Source organism: Astatotilapia calliptera, chromosome 15, assembly GCF_900246225.1.
Source record: "Astatotilapia calliptera chromosome 15, fAstCal1.2, whole genome shotgun sequence".
NCBI classification, from domain to species: Eukaryota; Metazoa; Chordata; class Actinopteri; order Cichliformes; family Cichlidae; genus Astatotilapia; species Astatotilapia calliptera.
In genome coordinates, this window is record NC_039316.1 from 33627963 (window position 1) to 33655392 (window position 27430).

At 39.6% G+C, this 27430-nt stretch overlaps 1 protein-coding gene across 1 annotated transcript in view; it reads left to right on the top strand.

The window, feature by feature from the left end:
• The first annotated feature begins 812 nt into the window (after positions 1 to 812).
• kdm4b (lysine (K)-specific demethylase 4B) overlaps positions 813 to 27430 on the top strand; it is a 42333-nt gene continuing 15715 nt past the window's right edge. The window contains exons 1-9 of the mRNA XM_026194264.1: positions 813 to 1064; positions 3710 to 4150; positions 4513 to 4688; positions 5436 to 5550; positions 5973 to 6166; positions 13196 to 13245; positions 19633 to 19736; positions 21088 to 21225; positions 27217 to 27413. Coding sequence (XP_026050049.1) covers positions 3737 to 4150; positions 4513 to 4688; positions 5436 to 5550; positions 5973 to 6166; positions 13196 to 13245; positions 19633 to 19736; positions 21088 to 21225; positions 27217 to 27413 — 1388 coding nt within the window. The 5' untranslated portion in view covers positions 813 to 1064; positions 3710 to 3736. The remainder of the gene's footprint in view (positions 1065 to 3709; positions 4151 to 4512; positions 4689 to 5435; positions 5551 to 5972; positions 6167 to 13195; positions 13246 to 19632; positions 19737 to 21087; positions 21226 to 27216; positions 27414 to 27430) is intronic.

The window sequence follows — 27430 nt, forward strand, 5'->3', positions numbered from 1 at the left end:
AAAGTGTACTTTTCATCTTTTTATAATCTTATTTCTGCCATCTATGTAGGGGGTGTTCAGTCAGCCTTTTGTGTCTCCAGTGGTCACCTGTGTTATCTGACCTCATTTAAGGAAAAAACCAAACAAAAACAAAACAGAAAATGCTTCATTTACATGTTAAGGAAATTCCACATGCTGATCCTGAAATTCAACTAAACTGAATTTTACTGCCTTTTGTCTTTTTTATAAATGCAGTTCAGTGAGTTTCAGCAGCAGTGTGTTATTTATCCACGTGCCAGCACTTCGGGTTTTGATGGAGATACAAATATTTGCATAGACTGGGAAATGTATATTTTCTGAAATTGTATAATTTTTTTGTTTTTGTTTTTTAGTCTGTAGTTTTGATATGTAGTTTTAGAATTGCACATATTTTGTGCAGAATTTTTGTCAATGCATTTTCAGTGTTATTCAATAAAGTAAAAAATTTGACACGTGTTTTTGGGGGGAAATGTTTGGGGGGGGAGGCACATATTACCCTTTTCACAGTTTTTAGTTAAAGTAGGAATTTAAATGAAAAACAATGTTCGAAATTGATATGTGACTTTACATTTAATTATAATGTCATGGTGGGAAGCTGTCCTAACACTAACATTTACAATTTAGATATGAAACTTGAAAAGTGATACAAGTGTAGTCAGGACGGCTGAACGTGTTTACCCCTGCTCTGAGGGTATTTTATTTTTCTCTTGGCCAACGGAGCATAGCAACCTTGAGCAAACCCGGCAGTGTGTACGTGCGTGACGTACACATTGGTTGCGTGAGAGCCACGGAAACCATGGAATAGCAAACGTCTGATTTAATTGGTTACTCTGCGTGTCGGTAACCGAGTAAACCAATCATACGTTTCCTAGTAACCGTCCATCACGTGTTTAAACCACTCAGAAGGCAATTGGTGAAAGTAGGCGCGTCCTCAACGACAAGCCCAGCAAGCTAATGCTAGAAGAAAATCGATCCAGGGAATCTGTTCTAAACGAAACTAAAACGACTGAACGAAACAGGGACAGGGCTATAGTTTGCCGCAGGAGGTAATATTTCCTTACTTATATTTATTTTAGTAAATTGCAGAGACCATACTCTCGTCTATTCACGGAGTGTGTTCCGTCGTTGTTGTTTTGTTTTTTTCCTTTCTAAATGCAGATATGGAAGTAGCTAAGCAGAAGCTAGCCAGCGTTGGCTAGGAATACATTTGCGTCAGGACACGATGATATGTAGCTCCTTAAAATGAAATGGTTGATATGTGCCTATGTGCTGCTGTTGCATTAAGCGATTATACAGGCAGTGCAATTTACGGACCTTAAAGAGCTTCGGCTGGCTTTCTTTTGTTCACTATGTGGGTTAAAATGCTAATAGTTATTGGCAGTTGTGCAGGGCTATGGTCGCCTTTAGCAGTAGCTGCCAATAATAAGTTGATACTATGCAACCGAGCAGCGCCGTTTTACACTTACAAAGCCGAGAAAGACCCACCTGGGTAACTGATATATTTTATGAGTTTTACCCTCTCGAGGGGGCTGCTTGCTGCACAGTTGAATTAAGTTTTAGGCCTAAATGGAGTTAAAGGCCCCTGTTTGTTGTGATGAGCCAGCTGGGGGTCATGTGGCCTCCATTCACTTTAGTAGGTCAGTCTCAGTTAGAAAGAGGGTCCCGGCGTCTAAAGCAGTTAGTCATTGGAAAGATGTAATAAATCCCTTTCCAATCAGTCAGAATTAATTTTAAAGGTAAAACTAGTTTGAAATTGTTGCTCTGGGCTTTGAAGAAATGAATGCTTTGAAATGTGTTATGAAATGTCTCGGTCACTGAGTAGTTGTATTTACGAGGATTATATGTCAGTTTCAGCAAAGCAAACTTAGTTAGCTCTTATCCTTTTTTTTCCCGTTAATTTCAAACTTGGCTGCGCTTAAGGCTACAGCACATTTCTTCATATGCACTGTGGGCTTTTGTGCTTCATGCAAACGAAGCGCAATTTGCATTATCTCGTGTCAGAAAGTCGGAGTGGGAAGTACACTACTGCTGTTTTAACCTCGTGGGCGTAAGATCTGTTTGAAGTTGTGAATGAGGATAATGCAAGGCACATTTAGCAATGCAGCAGTGTGTATCTTTTAGTGCATGTGCAGCGCTGAAAATGGTTACTGTTCCTTGACCCACCAAACATAAAGCTAAAACGCTTCTATAACTGTGATTGAACAGTGAACATGCTGTCTGTAGCGCAGATGGGGACAGTCACTGCAAAGTTGTGAAGTGAACTGCACACGTGTTGTTCACAGTGCCACAGTTGATCTTCCAGCAGATATTAACTTCCTATCAACAGGGTGTTTGTTGATAGCCTTATTAGGTAGTTGTTTGGAGAAAAAGAAAAATGTTTGATTTATGCACCTTTTAAGGAACATGGATGCATTGATCACTGATATTGTCTTATGTTAATATGTATAACATGATTAGATTAATGAATACGGAGTCACATAAGTGATGGATCAATTAGGATCAGGTTATTGTTATTCTAAATGCAAAAACTCAAATCCTTATTTGTATTTCTTTATTTTGATCCTAAAACGTCACACTTGCACAATTACTGGCTGGATACAATTTTCTGCCATGAGGCAGTGATGGTATTGCATAATGAAGGCTCAACCAACCAATGAAAATATTACTTAAAGGTTTAGTTAGTCCAACAAAAGTCACAATGTCCCGTCAGTTTATCCAAAGTCTCACCCGTTAATGTTGTCTAGCCCTGCGGCAGCGACTTGCAAATTGGAGAGGTGGTTGGGGGAGGTACTGTCCACCAATACAAACTGCTTAGGTACTTTAGGCTCTGTCTATTTATCCACTGCTGCTGATGAGAGGGCAGTGAATGATTTTTATCTTATTAAAACAAGTGAATCTAAGTGGACTGCTGGCAGCTTAATAGGTAAAGCTTTTAAATGATGTTTTAAAATGGTTATAACATTAAGTTAATTAGCTAAACTGAAGGCTGTAGGTTTTGTCTTACACAGAACAAAAAAAACAACAACCCTAAATCATGGTATTAAAACTTAGCTTGAAAATGTAAACAGTGGTAATTAAAAATGCTTCTGAATATTCAAAAACACTGATATAAAGTGAAAGCGCTGATGAGAGAAGATGGTTTAGAGTGAGTTTTTTGAATGAAGTTTTAGTGCTTGCTACTTTCTGGTGTTTATGTTCACATTTGGATTTTAAAAAGTCTGTGGTAAGCCTTAAGAGAATGAGAGCCATTGAATTTGTTTGACACAAAATTTGACAAGATGCAGAAGTGACACTTCTAAAATGTAGGTTAGGAAGTGCCTTCAGTAATGTTATGATCAAGGACACCCCTATTTGGTGAAGGAAGTGGACTGGTCTGCTTTTTTTGTGTTAACAGCTGTGTAGATTGCACTAAGATTGAGTTGTTTGGTCTTGTTTATTTTTAAAATCAATCTTTTAATTTTCCATATTTTTTTCAGTATTTAATTTTTTGTTTTTATTTAAATGTACAAAAATAATCACACATTGTAGTCAGAAAGTTGGATTTTTCCTTTTTAGAAAAATATTTTTAAAACATAGATTCCTTTTCTTTCACTTGCAGTTTTGTGTAATTTGCCTTTGCAAAGTTCTCAGTAATTTGAATGTATTTGAGGCAGACTGTGTGTGCCCTGAACACCACTGATTTCCTCCTCAGGTTTACCTGCAATCTTTCCAAGAGCCAATGGCTACCGACATGCCCATGGAAGATGTGTTGGGTCCTCACCCCGCCCCAGCCTCTTCCACTCCTCCTGACCCAGTGTCTCCCCCTACTCTCAGCTCAAATGAAGCCCAAAACCAGATTCCCACTCTGGAGCCAGCAATAGCTGAAAACCTGAATAAAGTGGTAATCTCTGAACACAATGCTGCTCCACACCTCAATCCAGTTCAGCCTGCAGACCCAAATGTGGCCCCAGAACTTGTTCCAGGTGCGGAGGTGTCTCCCGTACCTTTGCCGGCCCCCCTGCCGCCAGCTGCTGCCAAGAACCCCAGCTGCAAGATCATGACTTTCAGGCCCACAATGGAGGAGTTCAAAGACTTTGCCAAATACATCGCCTACATGGAGAGTCAAGGAGCTCATCGCGCTGGCCTGGCAAAGGTGATTTCAGGACACAGGCACACACACATATATGTACCCACATATCCACTTCAGTCTTCTTACTAGATGTTTTTTGTTTTGTTTTAGTGAAGTATTGCTGTAACATTTTGAATCCTGTGCATCTCTTTTAGTTTCCTACCTGTTTTTGCATAGCCAAGGTTCAATCTAACATCATTACTAATGTTTAAAATGATCAAAGCATGTTAGAAAATGCTTGTAAGAACCATTTATAGTTTTAAGCTGATATCAGCAGAATCCACCATCTAAATTTCCAAAGGTTTAATCTGCATACTTTGAATTTGAATAGATTTTGAATCTGCTGACCTTGTAAAGGTTAAGTGTCTTTTTTTTTTTTTCTCCAGGTGATTCCCCCTGCGGGATGGAAGCCACGCAAGTCCTATGACACAATCGAGGACATGGTGATTCCAGCTCCCATCAGCCAAGTGGTGACGGGTCAGTCGGGTCTGTTCACCCAGTACAACATTCAGAAGAAATCTATGACTGTGGGTGAATACCGCAAGCTGGCCAATAGCAAGAAGTAAGTCGGTCCCAACCTCAGGGGCTTCATTCGTAAATGATTGCATACAAATGCAGTATCTGACGTGATGTTTTGCACGATAGTGTCCTTGTAAGCTTTGATGGTGCAATTATTGCTCTTACTCAGCATGGTTTAAAACATGAATGTTACTAAATATAGTGCAACTACGATGATGGAGAACATAAATAAACAAAAAAAGTGCATTCTAATATTTCACACTAAATCAGGAATTGTGTTATTTGTACCTACAATTGGCATCAGGGTGCCAGAAAGAACAGACAGGTTTTCTGTTTTAAACTAATACTGTTTAACACCAGTGCACAGTATTTTAAAAAGCTGAAGGTTTTGTTTGTCCTGATAACCATGAGTTTGAAAATAATACTGTCTTAAAATAAGTGAAATGGGTCATGGTGGGTAGTGGTAGCTGTGGTGCTAGTGACGGTAAAAAGCCAGTTCAAACTATATTATGTTGCTGTGTTGTTGTTTTTTTTAAATTTTATAAACATTTTCTTTATAAATTGTCGTGTAGATGCTATAACTATTAAGGCAGAAGAATAATGTAACAAATGAAAACCTTGGCACTGTAGCAGAACTACTACAAAAGCTCAAACTCTTATATACATTGGACTTAAATTATTTTATTACAGTCTATTTGCTGATTGTAAATGTTTGCACAGTGCTTGTTTGAGGGTTTAGTTGAAGGGCACCACACTGCTTACAATACAACCTGTCCTGTTCTGTTTGCAGGTACTGCACGCCACGACACAAAGACTTTGATGACCTCGAGAGGAAGTATTGGAAGAACCTGACGTTTGTGTCACCTCTTTATGGTGCTGATGTGAGCGGCTCCATCTATGATGAGGTGGGTGAAGTTTGTCTGGATAATGACAATTTTTATTAAGTTTTTAAAATATTCTTGAATTTGTTTTTGTTTGTTTGTTTGTTTTTAAATAAAAATAAACCACTTCTGGCCTAATAGGTTTATAGTAGTTTATTTTCCATCAATGGGCAATTTTCAGGGTTGTTTTTTCACCATTAGTAGTATTATTATTATTATTAGAACTTAATTAAAATGCACCATGTAATTGTGATAGAAAGCTGCTTTAGGAGTTTACAACTTTTATATTTCAAGATTTTTGCTGCTGTTGTAACTTTCAAAATCGTGCTCAGTGAGTAATATGACTACAGCACCATCTGGTGGTCATTGATGGAGATTGATGGACTGATGAAAGTGTAGCGTGCAGGTTCCCTTGTACTTGATATTCATAATTGCATGCTCTCCAGAACATTGAAGAATGGAACATCGGCCATCTAAACACACTGCTGGATATGGTGGAGCAGGAATGTGGGATCGTCATTGAGGGTGTCAACACTCCATACTTGTATTTTGGCATGTGGAAGACAACCTTTGCTTGGCACACTGAAGACATGGACCTCTACAGCATCAATTACTTGCACTTCGGGCAGTCCAAGTCCTGGTGAGTCACTTTGTTTTCCTGACCTTCTATGAATGTGACACAAATTGCCACTTGAAGTTCCAAGTTTATATTCTAATTAAAATGGGTGTACATACATACATACATACATATAAATGGATAAGGTCCCAGATCAAAAAGATGAAGCCATTTGTTGAAGTGTCTTAAAGCTGTATTCTTTCTCATGGCTAGCACAGGACGGTGACTTTGGTTTTGAAAAAAGAAGTCATAGTATTTTTAGGATCAATTCTCATTTAATCTTAAGCAGAAAAGAACATAAAAAGCACAATTATAATAATTTTTTATTATTTTTTTAAAGAAAAGTGGAAATTAAAACAAGCTGCCGTAATAAGTGACCCCATCAGCGGTTAACTGTTTGTACCATCTGTCATTCTTTTTTGTTTTTTTAATCTTTAATATTGCAGCAGTTTTATTGGCCATCGAAAACAATGGCTTGTGTGTCTGTTTCACTTAATGCAGGATGAGAGGGACACATTTGTCATGCAGAAGTTTGCATTTGAAGCTACTGCTGTTTCAGATGGCTTCACTGCCAGCCAGTTAGCCTTGGCTGTATGTCACTGAGTGCACTGTTTCAGTGTAACTGGGGAAACTTGCCTCCAAACCACAGCTCCTCTACCTCAGTTAAGCTGCTGCAGGCTGTGAATGTGCTAATAGTTCTGTAGCCAGGATCACACTGTGATGGAAGCAGGGACTGAGAACATTTGTGTATTTTTATCAGGAAATGGTTAAACATAAATTAATAATAATAAAAATACAGATAACTGGAAATGCTGCATAAAAATAGAACATTTAATCCACAAAACAAAATTTATGACAGTGATCAGAATCAGAAATACTTTATTTATCCCCAAGGGGCAATTAAGATTACTATTCAGCATCACCATAAAGTGATGCTTACTAAACAGTATTTAGAGTTCAAAGTGTGTGTATAATTTCTTACAGTTTGTGTGGGGACTACAGAATCACTTTACTTCTTCGTGAGTGTACCGCCACATTACAGAGTGATGCTTCTCTCACCCCATGAATGATCTTTAAGTGCAGAATGTGCTCAGCCAAAGTCTTGTCAAAGCCCATTTCTCCACCGGCTTTCTAAAAGGCGGTGAAACAGCGAGTTTCGTTTAAGGCTTGTCACGAAATGAACATTGTATAGCGACAGCTTGTTCATATTTAAAGTGACAACAGTGACAGCATAGGCTGAAAGTTGGATTCTGCTACCTGAATGCCTGAATTGTTTGCAGTGAGCTTTGCGAAGGACAGAGTGAGAGGGTGCTTTGCAGATTTGCAGTCATTTGCACGCTAATTTTCACCTGATTATGTAAATGCAATGCTTGTCCTGGATAGCTCAAATGTGTCTATATTTACACATGGATGCCTTATAACTTGAAATTTGTGTCAAAGTCTTCACTACATCCTGTTTATTATAAGTGTGGACAGTAATGATTGGCAAAATTTTCAACTCGTTTCACTCCTTAATCATTCTTTAGAGACACAACTTGTCTGCCTTTATCTGACCTGATTTTGGGTCCAAACTGATGTCTATGTACTAAGTCTCCAAAGCAGAACATAGCAGTAAAAACTGATGCTGGGGAGTGATTAGAATATATAGCGTAGTTTAGTTTTTTAGCTGTCCTTCCTCCCTCTTCCTCTTTGGTTCTGGTATCAGGTTAGCTGTGTGTAAAGTTAATCACAACTGCTACTGCGCTCGTTGCAAACCATTAGCCACGACCCCTAACTGGTCCCGGCAGATGGCTGCCCCTCTCTGAGCCCGGTTCTGCTGGATGTTTCTTCCTGTAAAAATGAAGTTTTTCCTTCCCACTGTCGCCAATTACAGTGTTGGGTCTTTATGTTCCTTAAGGTGACTGCTGTTTTGATTTGTTGCTATATAAGTAAAACTGAAATTAATTAAACTATGTTTTCATTTAAACATTTTTTTTGCCAAATCATTCATCTCGATGAAATTGACTAATTATGTGGTTTGGACTCAAGCAAATACAAATTGAAACTGAAGCTTGACTGATTGGTAATGCCAAACAATAACAAAGTAGTGTTTCTTTCTGTTCAATGCCGGGTAAAAAATGTTATTTGTTACATTTTGTGTCAACAGCAGGCACAAAAGTTATTTCTCTTTATAATTGCTAGTTGTCACTTTATCTTATTCACATGATTTATTTTTCAATTTCTAGTCTGATGCGGTACTTTGAAGAATGGTAAATTAAAAACAAAGATATAAATTTTTGTCTCATTGTACCTTGACATTTGGGAGTTGCTTAAACTCTTTATAGAGCCTGTTGTACAGGAGAGGTAGTGCTGTGATTCAGATTTATACTTTTCTTGCCTGCTGTCTGTATTTCCTTCTGTCACATGGTTCCTGAGGGGAAAATGTTTTTCTTCTTACCTTTTCTGCTCCTTGATTGTGTGTGTGTGTGTGTGTGTGTGTGTGTGTGTGTGTGTGTGTGTGTGTGTGTGTGTGTGTGTGTGTGTGTCTTTCCATCCATATCACTGCAGGAGGGGAGCAGTGTCATCTCAGCTTTCAGAAATACAGTATTGCTTCTGTGTATGTGTGTGTTTGTGGGTTTTTATTGTTGTTTTAAAGATTTCCTTCTCTGTTTTCTTTCTCACCTGTCTTCCTTCTTTTCACAGTATGCTTCCCCGCCACCTTTTCCCCTCTCTTGCTTGCCTCCTGAAGTGGTATACCATGTGTCTATGTGTTATAGCTCCCCCTCTCTGTGATGTCACCTCATTAAAATCATCTGTCTTGTTTTCACACCTCCGAGTGAGCATGAGTATATTTCACTACGACTCAGTGTCAAAGTGCGTGTGGTCTGACAGATGAAATTACATTCATCGAGCTGCAGTGTTCAGTCTGGTGTTACATGTTCTGGACCTCTGGCACTGCTGCATTGCTTATGGAGGTCTGTGTATGCAGTATTCCTTTGTTTGAATACACCTCCACGGTGTTTATTAAATTGCTAAGAAGGTGTGGTGTTTCTGTCTTTCTCTTGTATCCGTGTTTAAAGATTATTATGGAAACAATTGTTGGTTACATATTTAGGGCTGTTTCATAGATTTTTTTTTTTTTTTTTTTTTTTAACACACCAAAGTCGTATAAATCCTTTTACAGCCACTTGAGGGCAGTGTTATTACTGTTGTCGTCTCCCTATCTGAATTTATTAAATTTCAGTAATGTTCTTTGTGTAGCCAGAGAGGTATGCAAATCATAGCCAATGTGAGACCAGTTTTGCTCACTATAACAGAAATGAACTGGTTTTAATGCACAAGACATATTTTAGCAGAAAGAAGTTTTTTGTTTTGTTTTGTTTTTAAAAAGACTGCTTCTTCCTTTTGTGGTCTTTTTAAAAACGCTTTCTGTAACTGTTCATTATGAATCCAGCATCTGGTTGGGGTCTATTCCACCTGTCATAGGCCAAAAAGGTTACAGTCTATTACAGAGCTAATACAGAGAGACAGGCAACCTTTCACACTCACATTCACACCTATAGCCAATTTAGAACTACCAGTTGACCTAACCTAAATGTCTTTGGACTGTGGAGGAAGCTGGAGTACCCAGAGAGAACATACATAGGCACGGGGAGAATATGCAAACTCCACAGAGTCGGATGGTGGATTCAAACCCAGGACCTTCGTGCTGTGACGGATTCTGTTTTATTTTTTATTTTTTTTTAACCATTATCAAATTGGGTAATCGAGAATCTTGTAATTAAAAAAAACAAAAAACAACAACATTATTTTAACATCAGTCTGACTAATTGATGCCCAACTAAACAGATGTACGAGTTTTATTTCCTCTCTCTTTTTCTTCTCCCAGACTTTTTATGCTTTTGTTGAATTCTCTTGTCTAATTCTCACCAAGCCCACCCACCCGCACTCTCCCCCCACTGAAACTGAATCATTTTCACTTTTATACTTGTGTGTGGTGGGGTAATTACAGGCTGTTAAACAGAGCACGGTCCTTTAAAACACACACTCTCTTTGTCTTTCACTTCCTCTCCTCTCATAGTGCAGCCGATTGTGAAATTAACTCCGTTTCCCCATGCAACTCTGCTCCCATCAAAGTCAGACCCTACCAAAACTACTAGTGCCAATCGCACACATTCTAGTGGATGTGTGGAAGATCTCACCCTTAGCTGCCAGTCACTTTCTTCCCATCTTTATCCCTCCATCATTCTCTTTTCTCTTTTCAGTGCTGAAACCCTGTCAATCATCCATCTACCCCAACACACAACAATAGATATGCTGTCAGTTAAAAGATTAGCCTCTGAGCATGCAACTAGAAGATAGGGAAAGGCTGACGAAAGAGAATTGAAAGGGATATTTTGAAGTGTAGCCCAGCTGCAACTTCCCAGGAAGGGTGGAGTTCATTATGAATCCATCAGTTTTCAACCTCCTCTGTAGTCCGATGGTTTTGAAGCATTGTCGTTTGACAGTTCCCAGAGGAGAGGAACGGGGAGCTGAAAATCTGCATAGAAGTTGAAATGCAGCTGCAGTTCGGATGTTGAGTGGGGTGTTCTCAGCGTTGACTTGATGTTTTTAGTAGCTGAAAGTTCCTTTTTAACGGTGCCATAGTTGTTTACAGATTTTTAAAGAAGTGTGTGTGCAACATGTCTGCAGTGGCGCACTAACACATGCATTGGCACTTCTCGTGCTGTCAAGGCTCCCCCCTCTATCTCTACCTGCCTGGAAAGGTGTCCCACCTTGGGTAAATAACACTCTTCCCCAGAGAGGTGTAAAAGTTCAAGCCTTCATTTGCCGTGCGTTGTTTTGTGCGTTTCTCACCGTGCCAGCAGAGTGACATACGTGTTGTTGCCATGGAAACCTCAGCCTTCGGACGGAGGGGAACAGGAGGACTCACGCTGATCGTTTGATTTGTTTAGTTTGTCTCTGGGATGGAGTTCTCTGAAAAATGTACATATTTGCACAGAAAGCTCTGATGTGATTTTACCTCACGCAGAAAAAAAAAACAAAAAATCCCAAACAGCTTTTAGAGGTGGACTCCAAAACTTCGGTTTAGATGTAGTTGTTTTCTGTGTTCCTGAGTTGGAGGAAAAGATCGATATCAATTTAATCTTCAGCTGAGAGGTGTGGGGATGTATTTAGCCTAGCTGAACACAGATGCTGGAATTACTCGAAGCTCATTTTGTTTTCGTTTTGCTGTTCGTTTTACAGTTTGTTTGTTTCTTTTATTTCTCCTTTTTTTTTTTTTTTTTTTTTTTTTTTTTTGGAGCTGCAGCTAAACTGCGTTACAATGCTGCACTCAGTTGTATCCGTGTGTATACCGTGTGTATACCGTGCTCGCTATATGACCCAAAACCCGAGTGATATATCTGGTCATAACTCATAAGAATGCCTGCAGAGCTTTGTGACAACATTAGCCCATAACCCAATGTCAGGTTGGAGCTAAAATCTATGCATAGCTTTTAGTGTTTACAATAAAACACTGAAGGAGGCTGCAGCTCCAGCTACGGTCTAATCTTTTGTCTACAGGTGGCAGTGTGGCGCCATGTTTCATGGCGTCTCTGACTGGAATGGACTTTCTCTTTATGCTTCCTTTTATTAATTATTTTCATTCCTTCCTCTCTGTGAGTCTTATTCTCTTGTCCATTCTTGTCTCTCATTAGGTGCGATGGCCTCTCACCGTCTCTCTTTGTTACTTCTTTCTCAGTTTGTTTCAAACATCTCTCTTGTTGTTAAGGCTTCTGTAAGAAAGCAGAGATGTAGGCTTTTTTTTTTCTCCTCCCCCCACCCATCTTCATTTCTCAAGGTCTATGGAGGGTTAAACAATACCGAGGATTTAATTGCTGTAATAAAGAGTATGTAATAACTTCACAAATGAGCAGATTATAGTTTAGCTCTGCTCCCTTCCTCCCACTCTGTTTTAGAAAGAAATTTGCTTTCTAAGTTTAGCATATGACAATTGGTGTAATGCCACGTACTTTGCAGTGCCTACCTCATGTATTATCAGCACGAACACTGCCAATAGTAATACCTCGCTCTAGCACAAACACCAAGGCCAAAGGGTTACTGTTACAAAAGGATGTAAAATATTGAGGTGATTTAAGAAAAACAAAGAAACAAAAAGAAGGGCTTTTGCCAAATGCACAGATATGTCAGTTACAAAAACAAGAATTTGTTTTAGGGAGGAATAGTGACGGTTATGTCATGGGCAGTTTCATCAAACCAGTAATTGCTGAGAGGTCAGAAATAACCTAGCACTCCCAAAACACTAATATCTCCTGGTCCTGCCCTTCACCGCTCATTTGATCTTTTCCACTAACCTCTCCTTCCCTCCCAGTCTCACTATAAATATTTTTAATGATAATTGTTTTCTTTCGCTGCTACAGTGTTTAGATATTGACATTTTTTGTTCAAAGTTTTCTTCTTAATTGCACCAAGTCAATCACTAGAGTAATGCACATATAACCATGAGCCTCCGTGGTGTGTTTCTGACAGCTCTGACTCTAAATCGTATTAAAACCGTAACAGGTTGTGTGTTTTGTTGTTTCCCTCTAGCATCTTACCCTGTGTGCTCATCTGTTTGCTTTTAATACTACGGTGAATCTCAAGTCAAATTGTCACATGGCCACATGCTTGCTGTTTGACATTTTAACACATGCATTGACTTTGTATACTATAGTATAAATACCTGTTAAATATGCTTTGTGTTCATCTTAAGCAATTGATGAATGAATTAAATCATCAATGAAAATAATGTTTCTGTGATATATTTAATGCTAAGAATGCAACCCAGCTTTATCCACACATCTGCTTTATGAGAAGACCTGAAGTTGCAGATTCACCTCAGCAAAACTGCAGATTCCTTTTAAGCTGTTAGTACAAGCAAAGTGTTCACACTAGAGATGTAAAAATATTCTGTACATCTTGATTTCTTTTAAGATAATTGGAAGAAAGAGAAGGTGAAAATTAGGTTAAAAAAAGTTCAACACAAGTCAGAGGTGTCTGACTTTTTGTCATCTTTTCCTCTTGTCTCCACAGGTACAGTGTCCCTCCTGAGCATGGCAAAAGACTAGAGAGGCTGGCACAAGGTGAGGAGCTAATTTCAATTAAAATCCATTTAAGTTTGTTTATTCACCACTTCAGCACGCTTTCCTGCCTATCTCTTTCACTCACATGCGTTAAGTGACAGAGCAAGTGCTTCCGCCTGTAGAGCACACGCCATTAAAATCATACACACGCTGCACACTTAACACATGCCCTGAATACACACAAGCACACATTCAAAGCACGCTTATTGCCCCCTCTTGCATCGTTTAATAGAAAACAAAGCGGGACTTTTGAGCTACATCTCACCTTCTCCTCTCCCAACCGCAGCATGGACGTCATTGTTTAGCACTCACAATAAACAACCTTCCCGCAGCTTTTCCTCTGACAAACACAGTGGTCCTTACCATCAACAGTGTGGCGCATATGCACTTAGTTAGTGAAAAACTTTGATAATGCCACTTTGCCACAATATATAAAATTATATATTTTTGTTTTTTGGTCACTTGGTTGTGCTAAAATGGAGCAGCAGATGAAAGAGCAGCTTGAAGCACTTAACGTGTGCAGTCACTCATGCTAAAAAGATGAGGATGGATGCTGAATTTTATAGTAGAAGCTGTCTGAAGTGACACCAGCAGCACCTGTTTGTTCTGCAGAAGTAATGACGGAAAACTTGAAAAACTCACACAATCAAGGCCAGTTGTTCTGGACTATGTTTTGATGAATGTTTATTATCCCGAGGAGGAAGTGTTGGCTGTAGATGATTCATGAACGGTCTTAACGCCTGTCAGAAATCTGTGGAAAAGTGAAAACGTCAAACATATTTCAACTAGGGTGAAAAAACAAAAAGTAGAACAATTTCTCAGCATTATATTCTTTGTTGACTTTTATAGTCAGCGCTTTGACATGAGGATTTCATCTGAAATCTAGAAATCTTGTCTAAGGTGGATAAGAGGCAGTGAAGTGATACCATTCTGCCATCTTTCTTTGACACAAGATGTTTCCTTTTGTTCCCCATTCTTTTCCAGTACCCATGTTCTCCTTTTACTCTTATTCTCTGTTTTGATCAGTGAGGATTAACCTTAGTATCGAATGTTTCTTAGAGTGAGGGAAAAGATATCGAGGTGAGAAGAGAGACTTGCTTTAAATAGACACACTCTCCCAGTTATATGCTAGTTATCACTCTTGGGTGGAATTTAACTATGTACCATTGATCTATGTGCAATACATGGAGTTTGTCTCTATGCACAAAGGAAACAAAAGTATTCAGACAGTATTTCACTTCCTGTACTTATAAGGAAAAACTGTTATTGATGAACTAAACTCAAAAAGGTTCGGTCACATAATACTGAGGGGCTGAAAGACAGCTCGAGGAAGCTGGTTTTGCATTTCCAGGTCTAAAACCTTTTCCTGTGGGCTACACACACACGAAGTTAAATAGGTTTCCTTATAAATATGCAGAATCTGTAGGGCAAGGAGTGAGATGCTTTGGGCTTTAGAGTCGTATTGACCAGTCACATTTGAGCAGCCTGTGGAAGGAAGTCCATGTGGAGGGATAAGAGGAGCACATTTGGCAGCTGTAATTTTGAAAGCATCAGCTGTCACGCTGCAGTAATTTAGCTTTTTTTTTTTTTTTTTTTTTTTTTAAATAAGTGTATCTATATTCATATTGTAATCAGTGACTGACACACAGGGAAATGGACAGTCTTGGCCCAGATGTCCTTTATCCATACATCTGCTGGTTACACTGGTAAAATGTTAAAAATGACATTAAATGCTACTTTTAAAACCACCCGCAGAGTAGCCTGGCTTTGGACATTAAAACTGAGATCCCATTAGCGCCAGCTTTTATAGCAGGGTGTTCAGTCATACATTGCAGCTTAGCTGGCTTATCCAGCACCTGCCTCATTTGTAAAATACAGCTGCCGAGGGTGAGAGGAGAGCTCACTCCTGGAAGTCAAAAACATATCAGTGTTTATGTTCTACTTGTTCAGCAGTTTGCTAAATTGCTCTGAGGCACTTTTTGGAGAGGATTTTAATTCTTATGTTTTTATTCTCATTTCTTATCATTTCACCAGTGGATTTTCTTGTGGTGTTGGCCTTTAATTAAGCCTCGCCAAAAATTCCTCTGTGGAGGAACTCCCTGGCTATCTGCACAGTGCTGTGCCAGCGTTGGATAGGGGTTTGGTTGTAGCCGTTACTGCGCTGGCATAAAGGGAAAACACTTAACCAATCTACTTAATGTGTTTATGGAGCGTTTGCATTAAAATTTCTCCACAAAAGAAAGCTGGAGAAATAACCAAACATGTTTGACTTTGTGATAAAGTTCTTCTTATGTACTGCTGCTTAGGGCAATGCAAACTGGAGTGTCAGGCTTATGTCTATAATGATAGCTCATTATCACGAAAGTATCACACAGGCCACCTGCACTTATTTTGTGGTTTTGGCTGTAAAATTGTAAATTGAATCCCATCTTTTAGAAACTATGTGAATTTTCTCTCTAGCCCAAAATGGTTGAGGAGTTACATTAATGTAAAAATCTAGCCAGAGCTGATTTTTCTGTCTGCGTTCAGACCGTAGTACCTGAATCTTCTTTTGCTACCATGATACAGATCCCTGTAAAGCTTTTGTTCTCCTCTCCCCAAAACCACTTGAATTTTTTTTCTCTAGCACAGTTTGTAACAGAGTTACGGTCATTTAAAGAGTGTTTGTCAAATGGGCCCACCACTGGGCTTCATTCATGCAAAAACTTGCTCTTGTGGTTTGAAAACGACATGAAAAATCCACAGAAGAATCTAAGATTAAAAAACACCTTGTAATTATTCCAAATCCTAAGTACAAATCAAAGAGAGCCTCATTCTTAAACACCCTAGTTCTGTAATCTCTCAAGTAATACTTTTACAATTAAGTATTAAAAACTAAATAAAGGGGGAAACCCTGCAAACCCTACCAGTACTAAACACAACTGCAGCTTTGGCATCATTTTATTCAGTTGTTTCAGTTTCACAGCCCTGGTGTTCACATTGACTTACTGGCCCACCTAAATAGAATGGAGTCCTAATTACTGTTATTACTTCCGTCTGTGCCTTTTCTAAAACACCAGTCAAAAAGTCTGCTGTGAGATGGGCCCATTGTATTGACGGCTTTACTCACAGACCATGTTGAAGTCTTTGCTGATAATAAAAACGCTATAAATAAATATAGCATTATACTGCAAAATGGGCATTTTGTCTTACTTTTATCTGCCTGGTTTGGCAGTTTTAGGACAATACTTGGGAATTATGCATTTCAATGTATGCAGAATTGTTTAATGTTTTATTTAAATAACCTCAACATCTCTGATCTCAAGCAACATGCTTTCTAGTTACATTGTATATGTTGATGCTCTTTCCTGTCTTCCTCTCTTCTTATCTAACCAGCTGGCAGTAGGAGGACACCACTGCCACCGTTATTTAACAGGCTCTCACTGACCTATCAAAGCCATCCTCCAGGCAGCCAACTGTTTATGGGGTCCTAAAAAGACAGTTATGAGTGTTGCAGGGATGCTAAATGGGACTGGGACAATGGTTACTTAAAACCTCCTCTCCAGACATTTGACAGGGTAACAGACGTCACTCCTATCACTCCTCATTTCTGCCACGGCGGGAGACTTTTCGGTTAAGGTGAAGAGGAGGGGAGGGTGTAGGGTTCGAAGCAGGAACTTAATTTTCAAACTCTAAAGGACAGAATGAAGCCTTTAAGTTAATATTACCCCATGGAGAGCTCAGAAAGCCAGCTGCATTTTAATGGGGATTAATACGCAGGCTCTGTCGGCACATTATTCACCTTTATCAGCTCCAACGGGCAGGCAGGCACTGGGAGAGTAGAGAGTCCCCCTCTCCCTCTTTTGCTTTGTAGGGTGGAACAGAGGCTGAAACAATGCAGTGAAAATGAAGGATGAAATGGGTGCTGATTATACTGTCAGTCACATTAAAGTTTAACTGGGTGGAGGCATGGATGGACCCCCCTTTGAGGCACTGGTGGGTACATGCAGTAAAGGGGGTGGAGAGTGAGCGATGGAGGAGAAATTCATTCTTTTGATTATGCAGAGTCTGTCTTTCTGTCTCCAAGAGCAGAAGTGAGCCTTTGTTTTAGAGAGTGAGTCGGGGCTTTGAGATCATAATATACCTCTGACATTTTGGGCTCTCAAAGCGGGCGGCGTTTTTAAGGAATTGAGTTTGTTTTATAATACAAGATGGGTATGATTGGTAAATTACTCCAGCTGGAAAAGTCCACATTGATACAATAGCAAATGCAGTTTCACATTTCCTTTAGTGCAGTTTGAATCCTCTCATAAAGTACACTGACTTGCAGTAACTTTTATTAGTGACGGAAACATCGGTAATTAATGCACAGCTCATTGTATTGTTTTCGGATTAATTACACTGCAGTAAACAGATGAGACCATGGTTTAAATAATCAGTAGCCTCTGACTGTCACTGTTGTTAGTGCTGCTGCTTCTGCAAATTAATAACATGTTTTAAATAACCCCACAGGTTTTCCTTGTTTCTGTTTGCATTGGTTGCACTGAACTGGATCACAATTTTACAGAGAGACAGCACCCAGCTTCACTTTTATGCTGTTGCATCCCTTTACACACAGTGACATCCATCAGATCTCCCCAGAAATCCAACCTGGAGGCCCACAATCAGTGAATTTTCATGCACTGTGGTAATGTGATTATTCCACACTTTGGGCAGTGAATTAATTTCTGCCCATGTCAAGGGGAAACCGGATTTCCTTTTCCAGGTTGTGGGATTAACAATAACAAGATAAATGGTTGCATTTCAACTGGAGATGGCTGTTTATTTGTCAGTGTCGAAATACACTTATGGGATTATATTACACATATGAAGGGATCATAGAAATCTATTCTCCAATCACTGTTGTATAGTAATCAGGCTAATGCAGTACATTCAAATGTGTTGATTTTCTCCTTTAATTACTCTGTAATCTGTTTTTTGTACTTTACACAAAGCAGTTTGTGCAAATTAATATATTCAATCTAAATTCCAGTAAAGGCTGACAAGCTTCTTGGTAATGGTTTATGCTAGATTGTGGTCGTAATACTACTGCAACATACTGTTAGTTTCTAATTCAGACAGAGTGTGATGAAAATATTGCATCACGATCAGAGAGTGATTCCATTCATGTCTCGGACACCCGCATGCTTCACAGCATAACCTAATTTTAGGCATGCTATTAGGGTGCTGTAGTGATTGAGAACAGAATAAGAGAAATCATTAGGTTTCTTTCCTCCTAAAAATCAGAGTAAGCAATGATGCTATCAGTGTACAGTAGCTTCATCTGTAAATTTTGTCACCCATTTCCATGCAGTAGTTGATGTATTCAGTTGCCGTGTCATTTTAAGTTTTCTTCTTCTCAAAGAAGTTCACTTGTGCCAGCTGACAGGCAGGGGACCACAGGGGCATCATGATGACATCTGGGGATTGTTGGCCCAGGAAATGATTATGATAATTAATGGCTTTCAGGAACAAGTGCTGCATTGGTGTCAGCTCTTAACCGATGTCCTTGAAATTACTGTTCATGCTCAACACTTCATTGCTAGACAGTTTCTCTCATAGTCACCGCATAATTGCTTCCGTTCGTAAAATCGGTGACTCGATGATTCAGGCTTATTAAGTGGATTTAAAAGAAGTTTCTGGTGAGAACAAAATCCATTTTTAACATGTACCTGATGGCTTATGAGTGCGGTTGACATATTGTCTTTAGTGTTGGTGTACTTCAGTAGGCTGATGTTTTGGCTCATCCACCACACCAGATACCTGACGATAAACAAAACAACCAGCTGATCTAAGCAGAGTTGAGTCTAAATGAATGAAACTACACATAATCAGTTTTTTTTTTTTTCTGAGCATTTATTGTTTCCTATGTATGAAAGAAAAAAGTTGCCAATCACCAAATATTGGTATATGGGTTTCGGCTTTGCTTATTAATCTTCTTCTCTCACTAACTCTGAGTTTAAATCCAGTTATTCTCCTGTTGCTACAATATACAGATTAATCGTTTACATAAACATAAACTAGCAAGAGTAAAAAAACAAAACAAAACGTGGGCTGTTTTTGAGAGGCCTGCAGCACTTTCTCAAAGTCTTTAATCTGTCTTTTGTGGTGATTGAACAAAACTCTGTCATGGATACAGATTTTGCTGAATGTGGCTCATGAAAGAAACACAAAAAGATAACATAACATTGCTTTCAGAGGTTGATGATAACATGAATATATATATACATGTATGTATGTATGTATGTTTACATATATATATGTGTGTGTGTGTGTGTGTGTGTGTGTGTGTATACCCTACGATTGTTGTAGTAAGATGATGTTGTGGTTGTCAGTAAAATGCCCTATGCTCACTCTCACCCTCTGCAGGCTTCTTTCCCGGCAGCTCCCAAGGCTGCGATGCCTTCCTTCGCCACAAAATGACACTGATATCACCATCCATCCTGAAGAAGTATGGCATTCCCTTTAACAGGGTGAGTAGCCGCTGTTTCCCTACACACACAGTATAAGGTATCCATGAGGTAATAAAGTAATGTTAACAATTTCTGTGTTAACTGTCATACAAGCTTCTTTACCAGTGCTGGCTGAAGTAGCAATAGAGTCCCTCCCACCCACTTGCCTTAAACTGGCTGACACTGTTTCACCCTTTAACACCATATAGAAGAAAGCTGTTTGCCCTGACTCTAACGTCTATCTAAAGTAGGCAACCATTATAAAATGGAATAAAGCTGTACCCCAATGCTTAAGCACACACGCATCTTCAGCCTCATAATGATCAGAGTGGAAATTGTGATGCAGATATTGACATTAAAACAATGAGGAGATTTGAAATATTTAGTATCAGAAGATGGGAAGTGGTGCATTTATTCCCCCAGTTCTCCAAGTGTGTCTTGCGTCAGCTGGAGAAGAAGTGGGCTTTTATTATTAACTTATACTGGCTCTGAAAAATTAGTTTGAGTCAAGATATTGTGTCTGTCGTAGCAAATTGTTGGGGATCATTTCACCTATCGGTTATTGTTCTGTTCAGCAGTTCAGTCTTCAAATTATGGCAGATTGAGGAAGGGGGAAAAAACGCTGACATGGAGCAGGCATCTGATGTTCTCCAGAGTCAGCATAAGGGTTCCCCTCTACCCCCATTTATCTCATTTCTCACCCCTTAGGACATCATTATCACAGTGAACGTTTGACTTGTTACACACCTACAGTGTCTTTCCTGATTTGAGTGTAAAAATAAAACTTGTGTTCTTGCAGTAGAAAAAAGGGACTTTTGATATCTGAACCACTGCCTTTAGTTGAAGAAGTTTATCTCCCACTTTCAGCCCCCTACTTCCGTTTCTCCTGTCACCTTATCTGGCTTGATGTGTCTCTTGATTGCCAAGATCCATGCTTTGTAAAGAAGTTGAGATCCGCAGTCAGATATATAGGGCTTGGGTTTTAGGGCAACACACACACACACACACACACACACACACACACACACACACACACACACACACACAAGTGGTTAAAATGTGAGGACAAGTAGAGCACATTTGCAGAATAACACTGAGCTCATGGGAAGGAATTCAGTACTCGGAGCAGCAGCCATGTTTAGTCGAATTAAGTTAGAAAAACAGGGACAAGATGTTTCTAAGGATTCAAACTCAATGTTTATCCCTCAAACCTTAAGTCAGCGGTAGCCTTTGTGCAACTGGTGGTAACAATAAAATATAGCTGTAAGAAATAACTGGTAAATAGATTAATGCCTTCCTTGTGCACAGAGACAACTGATAAATTCAGCCTTCAGACATTTAAAAAAATGTGTTTTCTTGTCTGTGTGAACAGATAACTCAGAATGAAGGGGAGTTCATGATCACCTTTCCTTATGGCTACCACGCCGGCTTCAACCATGGCTTCAACTGTGCAGAGTCCACAAACTTTGCCACGCTGCGCTGGGTGGACTACGGCAAGATGGCTACACTGGTAAGATGAGACTGATTGCAGAGAGGTTAAGTCACCGTAACAGAGAAATTTCAGTCTGCTGTGTTAACGTGTCAGCAGTGATGGGAAAAAGTGATTTGGGGGATTTTGAAAACGTTTGAAATGCTCTCACAAAAACATCCAAAACAAAACACTGATCTGGCTAAAAGAAAAGCAGTGATGCTCATTAATGATCATGTTAACTTTGCAAACTGGGCACTCCATCTATATAACACGTCTATCCATTTAGAAAATAGGTTTTTATCTAAATTTTGTCAGCACTTGTTTGAGACGAGGTCTGAAGGCCAGTGTAGACACTCCACTTGAATAGTTTTGATCGGATGTGTGATTCAGAGGCAGCTTTGCAGCCTTCCTGCTCTGGGTGTTTGCTTCTTTGAAGGGATGAAGTAATAGATCATATCGAAATATAAAAGCAGCGTCTGGTTCTCTGCTGCACACCATCTGTTACCGACACTAACTGTACCCTTGCATCCTTGCACTGACGCAAACTGCCTCTTTGCCCGTGGGCTGTTGAGCATGAAATTGACAGGGCATGGGTTGGTTGTGGAAGGGAGCCCAACGACAATGTCCTCTGGAAGAAACTCCCCTCTTTTCTTTTCTCTATACATTCCATTTCATGTTCAGTCCTCTGTCTCTGTCTTTGTGTGTGTGCATGCCCCTTTTCCCTGGTTTCTCTCTACTTGGCTGCATGTCAGATTTATGAGGTGCCAGTTTGCAAAAGCACATCACCCTCCCTTCTCGCTCTTTCTCATTTTCGGCCTTCCTACTGTACCCATGTGGCCACTTGTAATTTAAGAACCAGTAGTCGAGGCTCCAGCAGTCTTCCCTTCACCAGTGCTCAAGGGAGCATCTCCACTGCGCTTGTCTCAGTTTGTTAAAGAAGAGTTTTCCATTCAGCACGACTAATCCGAGTCGACAAATCGACAGCACAGCTCGGCACGTGGAGCTGGAGGAATGTGGAAAAATACAACAGCTCGACCAACGAGCAGGGCTCTTTCTTTCTAGCCAGATTTCTCTCTCACTCAGGCGTCTGTACTCTTTGGGTGTAATGGTTATAAAGATTGTCCCAGAACTTGTGCTGTGTAATTTACAGCTCAGTAGCAGACGCCTCATAGTGAATCATTTGGACCAAGCAGATGAGTCTTTGGCTAAAATGAACCAGAGACCAGGACCTGCTGAAGGCGTTTCTTTGCCTTTTTGCTCACTGCACAGATCTTGCGCTGAGCCTTGTGAATAAGTGGATCCTAAATGCCTGAAAAAGTTGAAAGGTTTTTCTATATTTGGGTTGTCCCTCTGTATATAGAGGCGTACATCCACAGGGCCATAATTATTCGAATTTCTTTTCCTTTTATTCCCCAAATATCCTAAAAAAATTCAGTTCTTATATTCTCTATATTCTGTATCTTGATATAGATAGTAGTTTTAGATGGCTTAACTATCCCACCTTCTTCCTGAGCAATAATAAAGTCTCATTTTCTCTTAATCTTTCTCTTAACTCCGCCATCTTTCTCTGTCTTTGGCTTAAGCAGTCATCCATTAACTCATCTCCCCTCCCCTCCCCGCCTTCCCCCTGCTGAGCCCTAGTCTGTCAGCATCAAACAGGACAGTGAACGATGGGGCTCGGTATCGAATCTGTCACTGTTTTCGGGCTGGTGGCACACGACAGAGACTGAGAGAGAATTTGGGCGTGCTTCATGTCTCAGTCCTTTTTAAAGACAAGCTCCTTAACTGCTGACCCATCTGTTTGGCTTCCTAAGTGAACACATCTGCGGTCAGAGCAGGTCTATTGTCAGCATTCCTTGCATGTTCTGTGTGGGGTTGTACTTCTATTGTTTAAGACGTGACAGTTCTAATTAACCTTCTTCTCCACCTCTGGCTGTGCGTTAGGTGTTGGCCATTTAATTTTCTTTCATTTTTTTTTGCATTTAATGGATTTAGTACCTCATTCAGAGCATATCAGAAAAGCATTGAAACTCAAACAATTTCATTTGAACCATAGATCTGAGTGTGGAAATGGCTAGCTTTCTTTGAAATGACAAGAATAATAACAGCAGAAATCAAAAAGAAAGGTGTTGCATGACTAGCTACAGTAGGATTTTTCTTTTTTTCCCTTCTTTTGCACATTTAAGGGAAGACGGCAAAATGTAGACTCCACTGACGAATTGAAGTCGGTGAAAAAGATTCTTCATATTGTTATACTTACATTTGCTGGTGCATTATTTTTCTGAATGTTAAAAGTTTGTCTTCTGGGGTTGTTGTATTCTTGGTGAAAGCCTCTCTCTGCTCGTTTGGTGCTCAGTCACACTTTGCTAATGTTCCTCCAGGCTTCCAGGGTGATTTTTTTTTTATTTATTTATTTTTTTTATATATCCCCCCTGTCTAGGAAATGAACAAAAATCATCCTCCCAGGTCCCGGGCTAAATCACATCACTTTTTCATCTAAAGATTCAACTACAGATGACTCGCTTCATCTTTTCTGTATTTGTTTGCAGGCTTGTCTGTTTTTTTTTTCTATGAGACCAGAGAATATGTTTTTATTAGTCGTATTCATCAACTTTGTCCATGATATAGTTCAACATTTAGCATTTTTTGTGCTACATTTATTAAAGAAAGGACTGTGTCAGTGTTAATGTAGCAAACACTGCCTGAAACAAAAGAAGAAAAGAAGTGTTCATTAAGATGCAGACTAGATTCTTGACACTGAGCAACAAAATCAGGCCAGTCATTAACAAAAACAATCAGAATTTGTCCACAGAGTTTCCAAAATCAGCAGTAAATTTAGCTCATATGTAAAACACAGACATGTTACTGAGATTTTCATTATAACATTAGGAAGCTGTGTCAGTGTGGGCAAGGTGAATTAAGATGCTATAACTACAATTACCCTAATGCTGCTCATGAGAAACAACAACAAAAATCTCTTTGCCATTTTGCATTGCTGTGCTAAAGTAATTTAAAATTAGTTTAATTTTTTTCACTCTGAACAGCTTAATGAACCTTCCTGCTGCTGAGATTTCTTTCTGCCCAGATGTTGAGGAAATTTGATTAATTTAACCATAGAAAGATCATCCATTTCTAAAACTCTATAGTCATATTTGACTTTATATTTTTGCTACTTTATATATAGCTAAAAAATGCACAGCAGCCCGAGCTTCGACACTCATGCTGAATGTATATTTGCTGCAATGGCAGTTAGTACAATGTAGAAGCAACTACATGCAGGAGGACATACAAATGATTTTTTTTTTTTTTTTTTTGTTTATTTTTTCTGACTTTAAGGACAGTTTTTACTCTGGAGGATAATAAACCCCTGACTTACGGCCACACAGATTAGTGAAGACCATTAAATATCGCTGAGAAATACAACAACTTGCAATGTAATCATAAACCTGGCTCGTGCCACTTTACAGTTGTTTTACCACAGTTCCTAATGAACGTTTGTACTGTTTTGTTTTAAATCTTCTTGTTTTGTTCAGCATGTTAAGCAGCTGATCTCATCTGGGGATGTATGTGAGGAGATAAAGAAGGAAAGGAGGGGAAAACTGTGGGAGTGGGAGAAAAATTGGAGCAGTTTAGTCTTTAAATGTGTTCAGCATTTTTATTTCTTGCTAACTGAAGCAAACAAACAAAAGAAAACACAAAAAAACACCAAAGTAGTGGTTTAGCTTTGTGTTGCTGTACTCTGTTTTCTCAGCAGGTGGGTGATCTGCAGCCCTGTTGTACAGCACATTCAGAATTTTGCATTGAAAATGTTTTTAAATACCTTTGAAATTATTCTCCATTCCTATTAGCATCTTGAAGGTTAGTTTTGTTTCATCAGAAGAATGAACAAAATAACTGGATGCTTACATTTTCATGCAATCTCATTTTGTTTTATACTATTGGATATACTGAGAAGTATCCCTACACTGAAGAACTTTGAAAAATAAAGGAAGACTGAATTAAGTGCTGTGCATCCACAGTGAGTCCCCGGGCTTCAGGTTTTCTGTGGCTCCTATAATTAAGCTTCATTAGGAGCCCAAGTATACTTCAGGGCTCATTGACTCCCTGCCTCAGAGTGGGTTTTTGTTTTCTGAGATCTTGTGCATCTCCAATTGAGTTTCATCTAATTAAGTTTTTAGATGATAATAAAGTGTAACTCATCCTGGCCCTTGAGGATGGCAACGATGTCCATAACCTCTTAACACCTTCCTAAAAATAAAACAAGGCGCTGACTCTTTAGCAGTGAAGAATGCACATTTTGCTAGGTACAATCAGGGTAAGAGCAATATTTATCTCGGTGGCTGTTTTTTGATGGGGTTTTTTGTTAGTCACGTCCTGTTCCCAGTAAAAGTTTCATTGTGGTAAAAATCAGGTGTTCCCATGCTTGCACTTGCACCCCCTCTTTTTTGCCCTCCCATTCCCCATTCCATCACCAACACAGTATTTTAATGTCTCTGTCTGTCAAGTGGTGTCTAGATGAGATGTAGGCTGGAAATTGTTTTGCTGTGGAGGTGTGGGCTGTTGTGTTTCTAGTAATTGAGCACAAGGCTGTCAATACAGATCAGGAAATAAAAGGATTTGAAAGAAACACAGCAAGCGAGGCACAAAAAATATCTTCATATGTCTCCTTCCTCTTCTTTTTTTCCCTTTCATTACACCACCCTCCATTTGTTTCCTGTATTTCAAAACTTCATTTTGATGTCCATGCCATTTTTCACTCCTGCACCACTGCAGTTTTTTAATGCAACAGTTCCCCTCTCTAGTAAGCTCAATGATTCAATAGTTCTGATGACTCAATGGTTCTGTCTCGTGCCGTATTTTAGTCATTATCATGTTTTAAGGTATCTCAGGTCAGTGGTTTATGTACAACACCACAGTGGAACAGCTGGTTGTTTACTGTATATTTAAAGCCTGTTTGTCAGGTGTGGCCTTTGTCGCACAGGCCTAGAGACCTGCCGGCAACTGTCTGGCAACCACTGGTCAACAGGGAAAAGTGTGGATCCTGTAACTGGTGAGTGGCTGCTGGAGGTTGCTCGTAGTCCCTAAGGCATTGTCCTGTACTGAAAACCTCCTGACAACTACTTTGATTGCTATCATTGCGCTTACTAGATTGCATGGGAGATATGTCTGAAAACAAAGTTGTGAAAAGTGAGGAAATGCCATTGTTTGCAGACAAATTGGCATCTTTCATGGAAATTATGAGTGCTATTAACCAAAGTTTTTTGGTACAGCACCATCTTTGTGACCGATCCTCTACACAACCACTTGCTAACAGGTTGGGGTCTATACATTTTTCCATAGAAAATAAAGGTTGCCGGGAGATCGCCACCTGCAGATCTCTAGGCCTGTGTACCTGTGACCATTAAAAGCAAGTTAGGTCATTTTGTAGCTGTATTGGTAATCCTGATGGCCCTTTTTGATGCTCGTGTGTGTAAATTAACTTTGTTTGTGGTCACTGTGACATAAAATCTGCATGCCTTTTGAGTCAACAGTCAAATTGGATATAATGTACTTAAAAGGTTTGCCGACTTCTCCCCAAAAAAAGGTTTTAACAAACTTTTTTTTCCTCCAGAAGCTAAAACTTTACAACCATCTTTGCTCTTACAGATTAGATTCAATTCAGCATTGTTTGGGTGACTTCTCTCTCTCTTAGACTGTCTCTGGTTTTAGTAATTTACAGAGATGGAAGTAAGAGATTTTTATTATCTAGATAGACTAATCCCCTTTGTAAAGTTTGATTTGTTTACTCTGAATGGTTACCTCTGCTTTTGATCACTCCTCACTTACTCTTTTGAGTTTTCAGAAATCGGATGTGTAATATAATCTGTAGTCCTACGGCTGTGGGGTAGTGGGTTCTGAAAGACCTTAATAGAGATGCTTATCTAGAATTTCACCCCCCCCCCCCCCCCCCCCCCCTTTTATCACACAGAAGTCCCATCTTTACAAAAGGTATTCTCTACTCTAATGTAGAGCCTTGTCTTTTCTCTCCAGTGTTCCTGCCGGAAGGACATGGTGAAGATCTCCATGGATGTGTTTGTGCGCCGCCTGCAACCCGTGCGCTATGACCTGTGGAAGCAGGGTAAAGACACAACAGTGCTGGACCACCTGAAGCCCACAGAGCTCACCAGCCCTGAGCTGGAGAGCTGGAGGGAGCATCGCGTCGCCCAACGGGCAAACCTCCTGCGAAGGTTTGTATTATGAAATT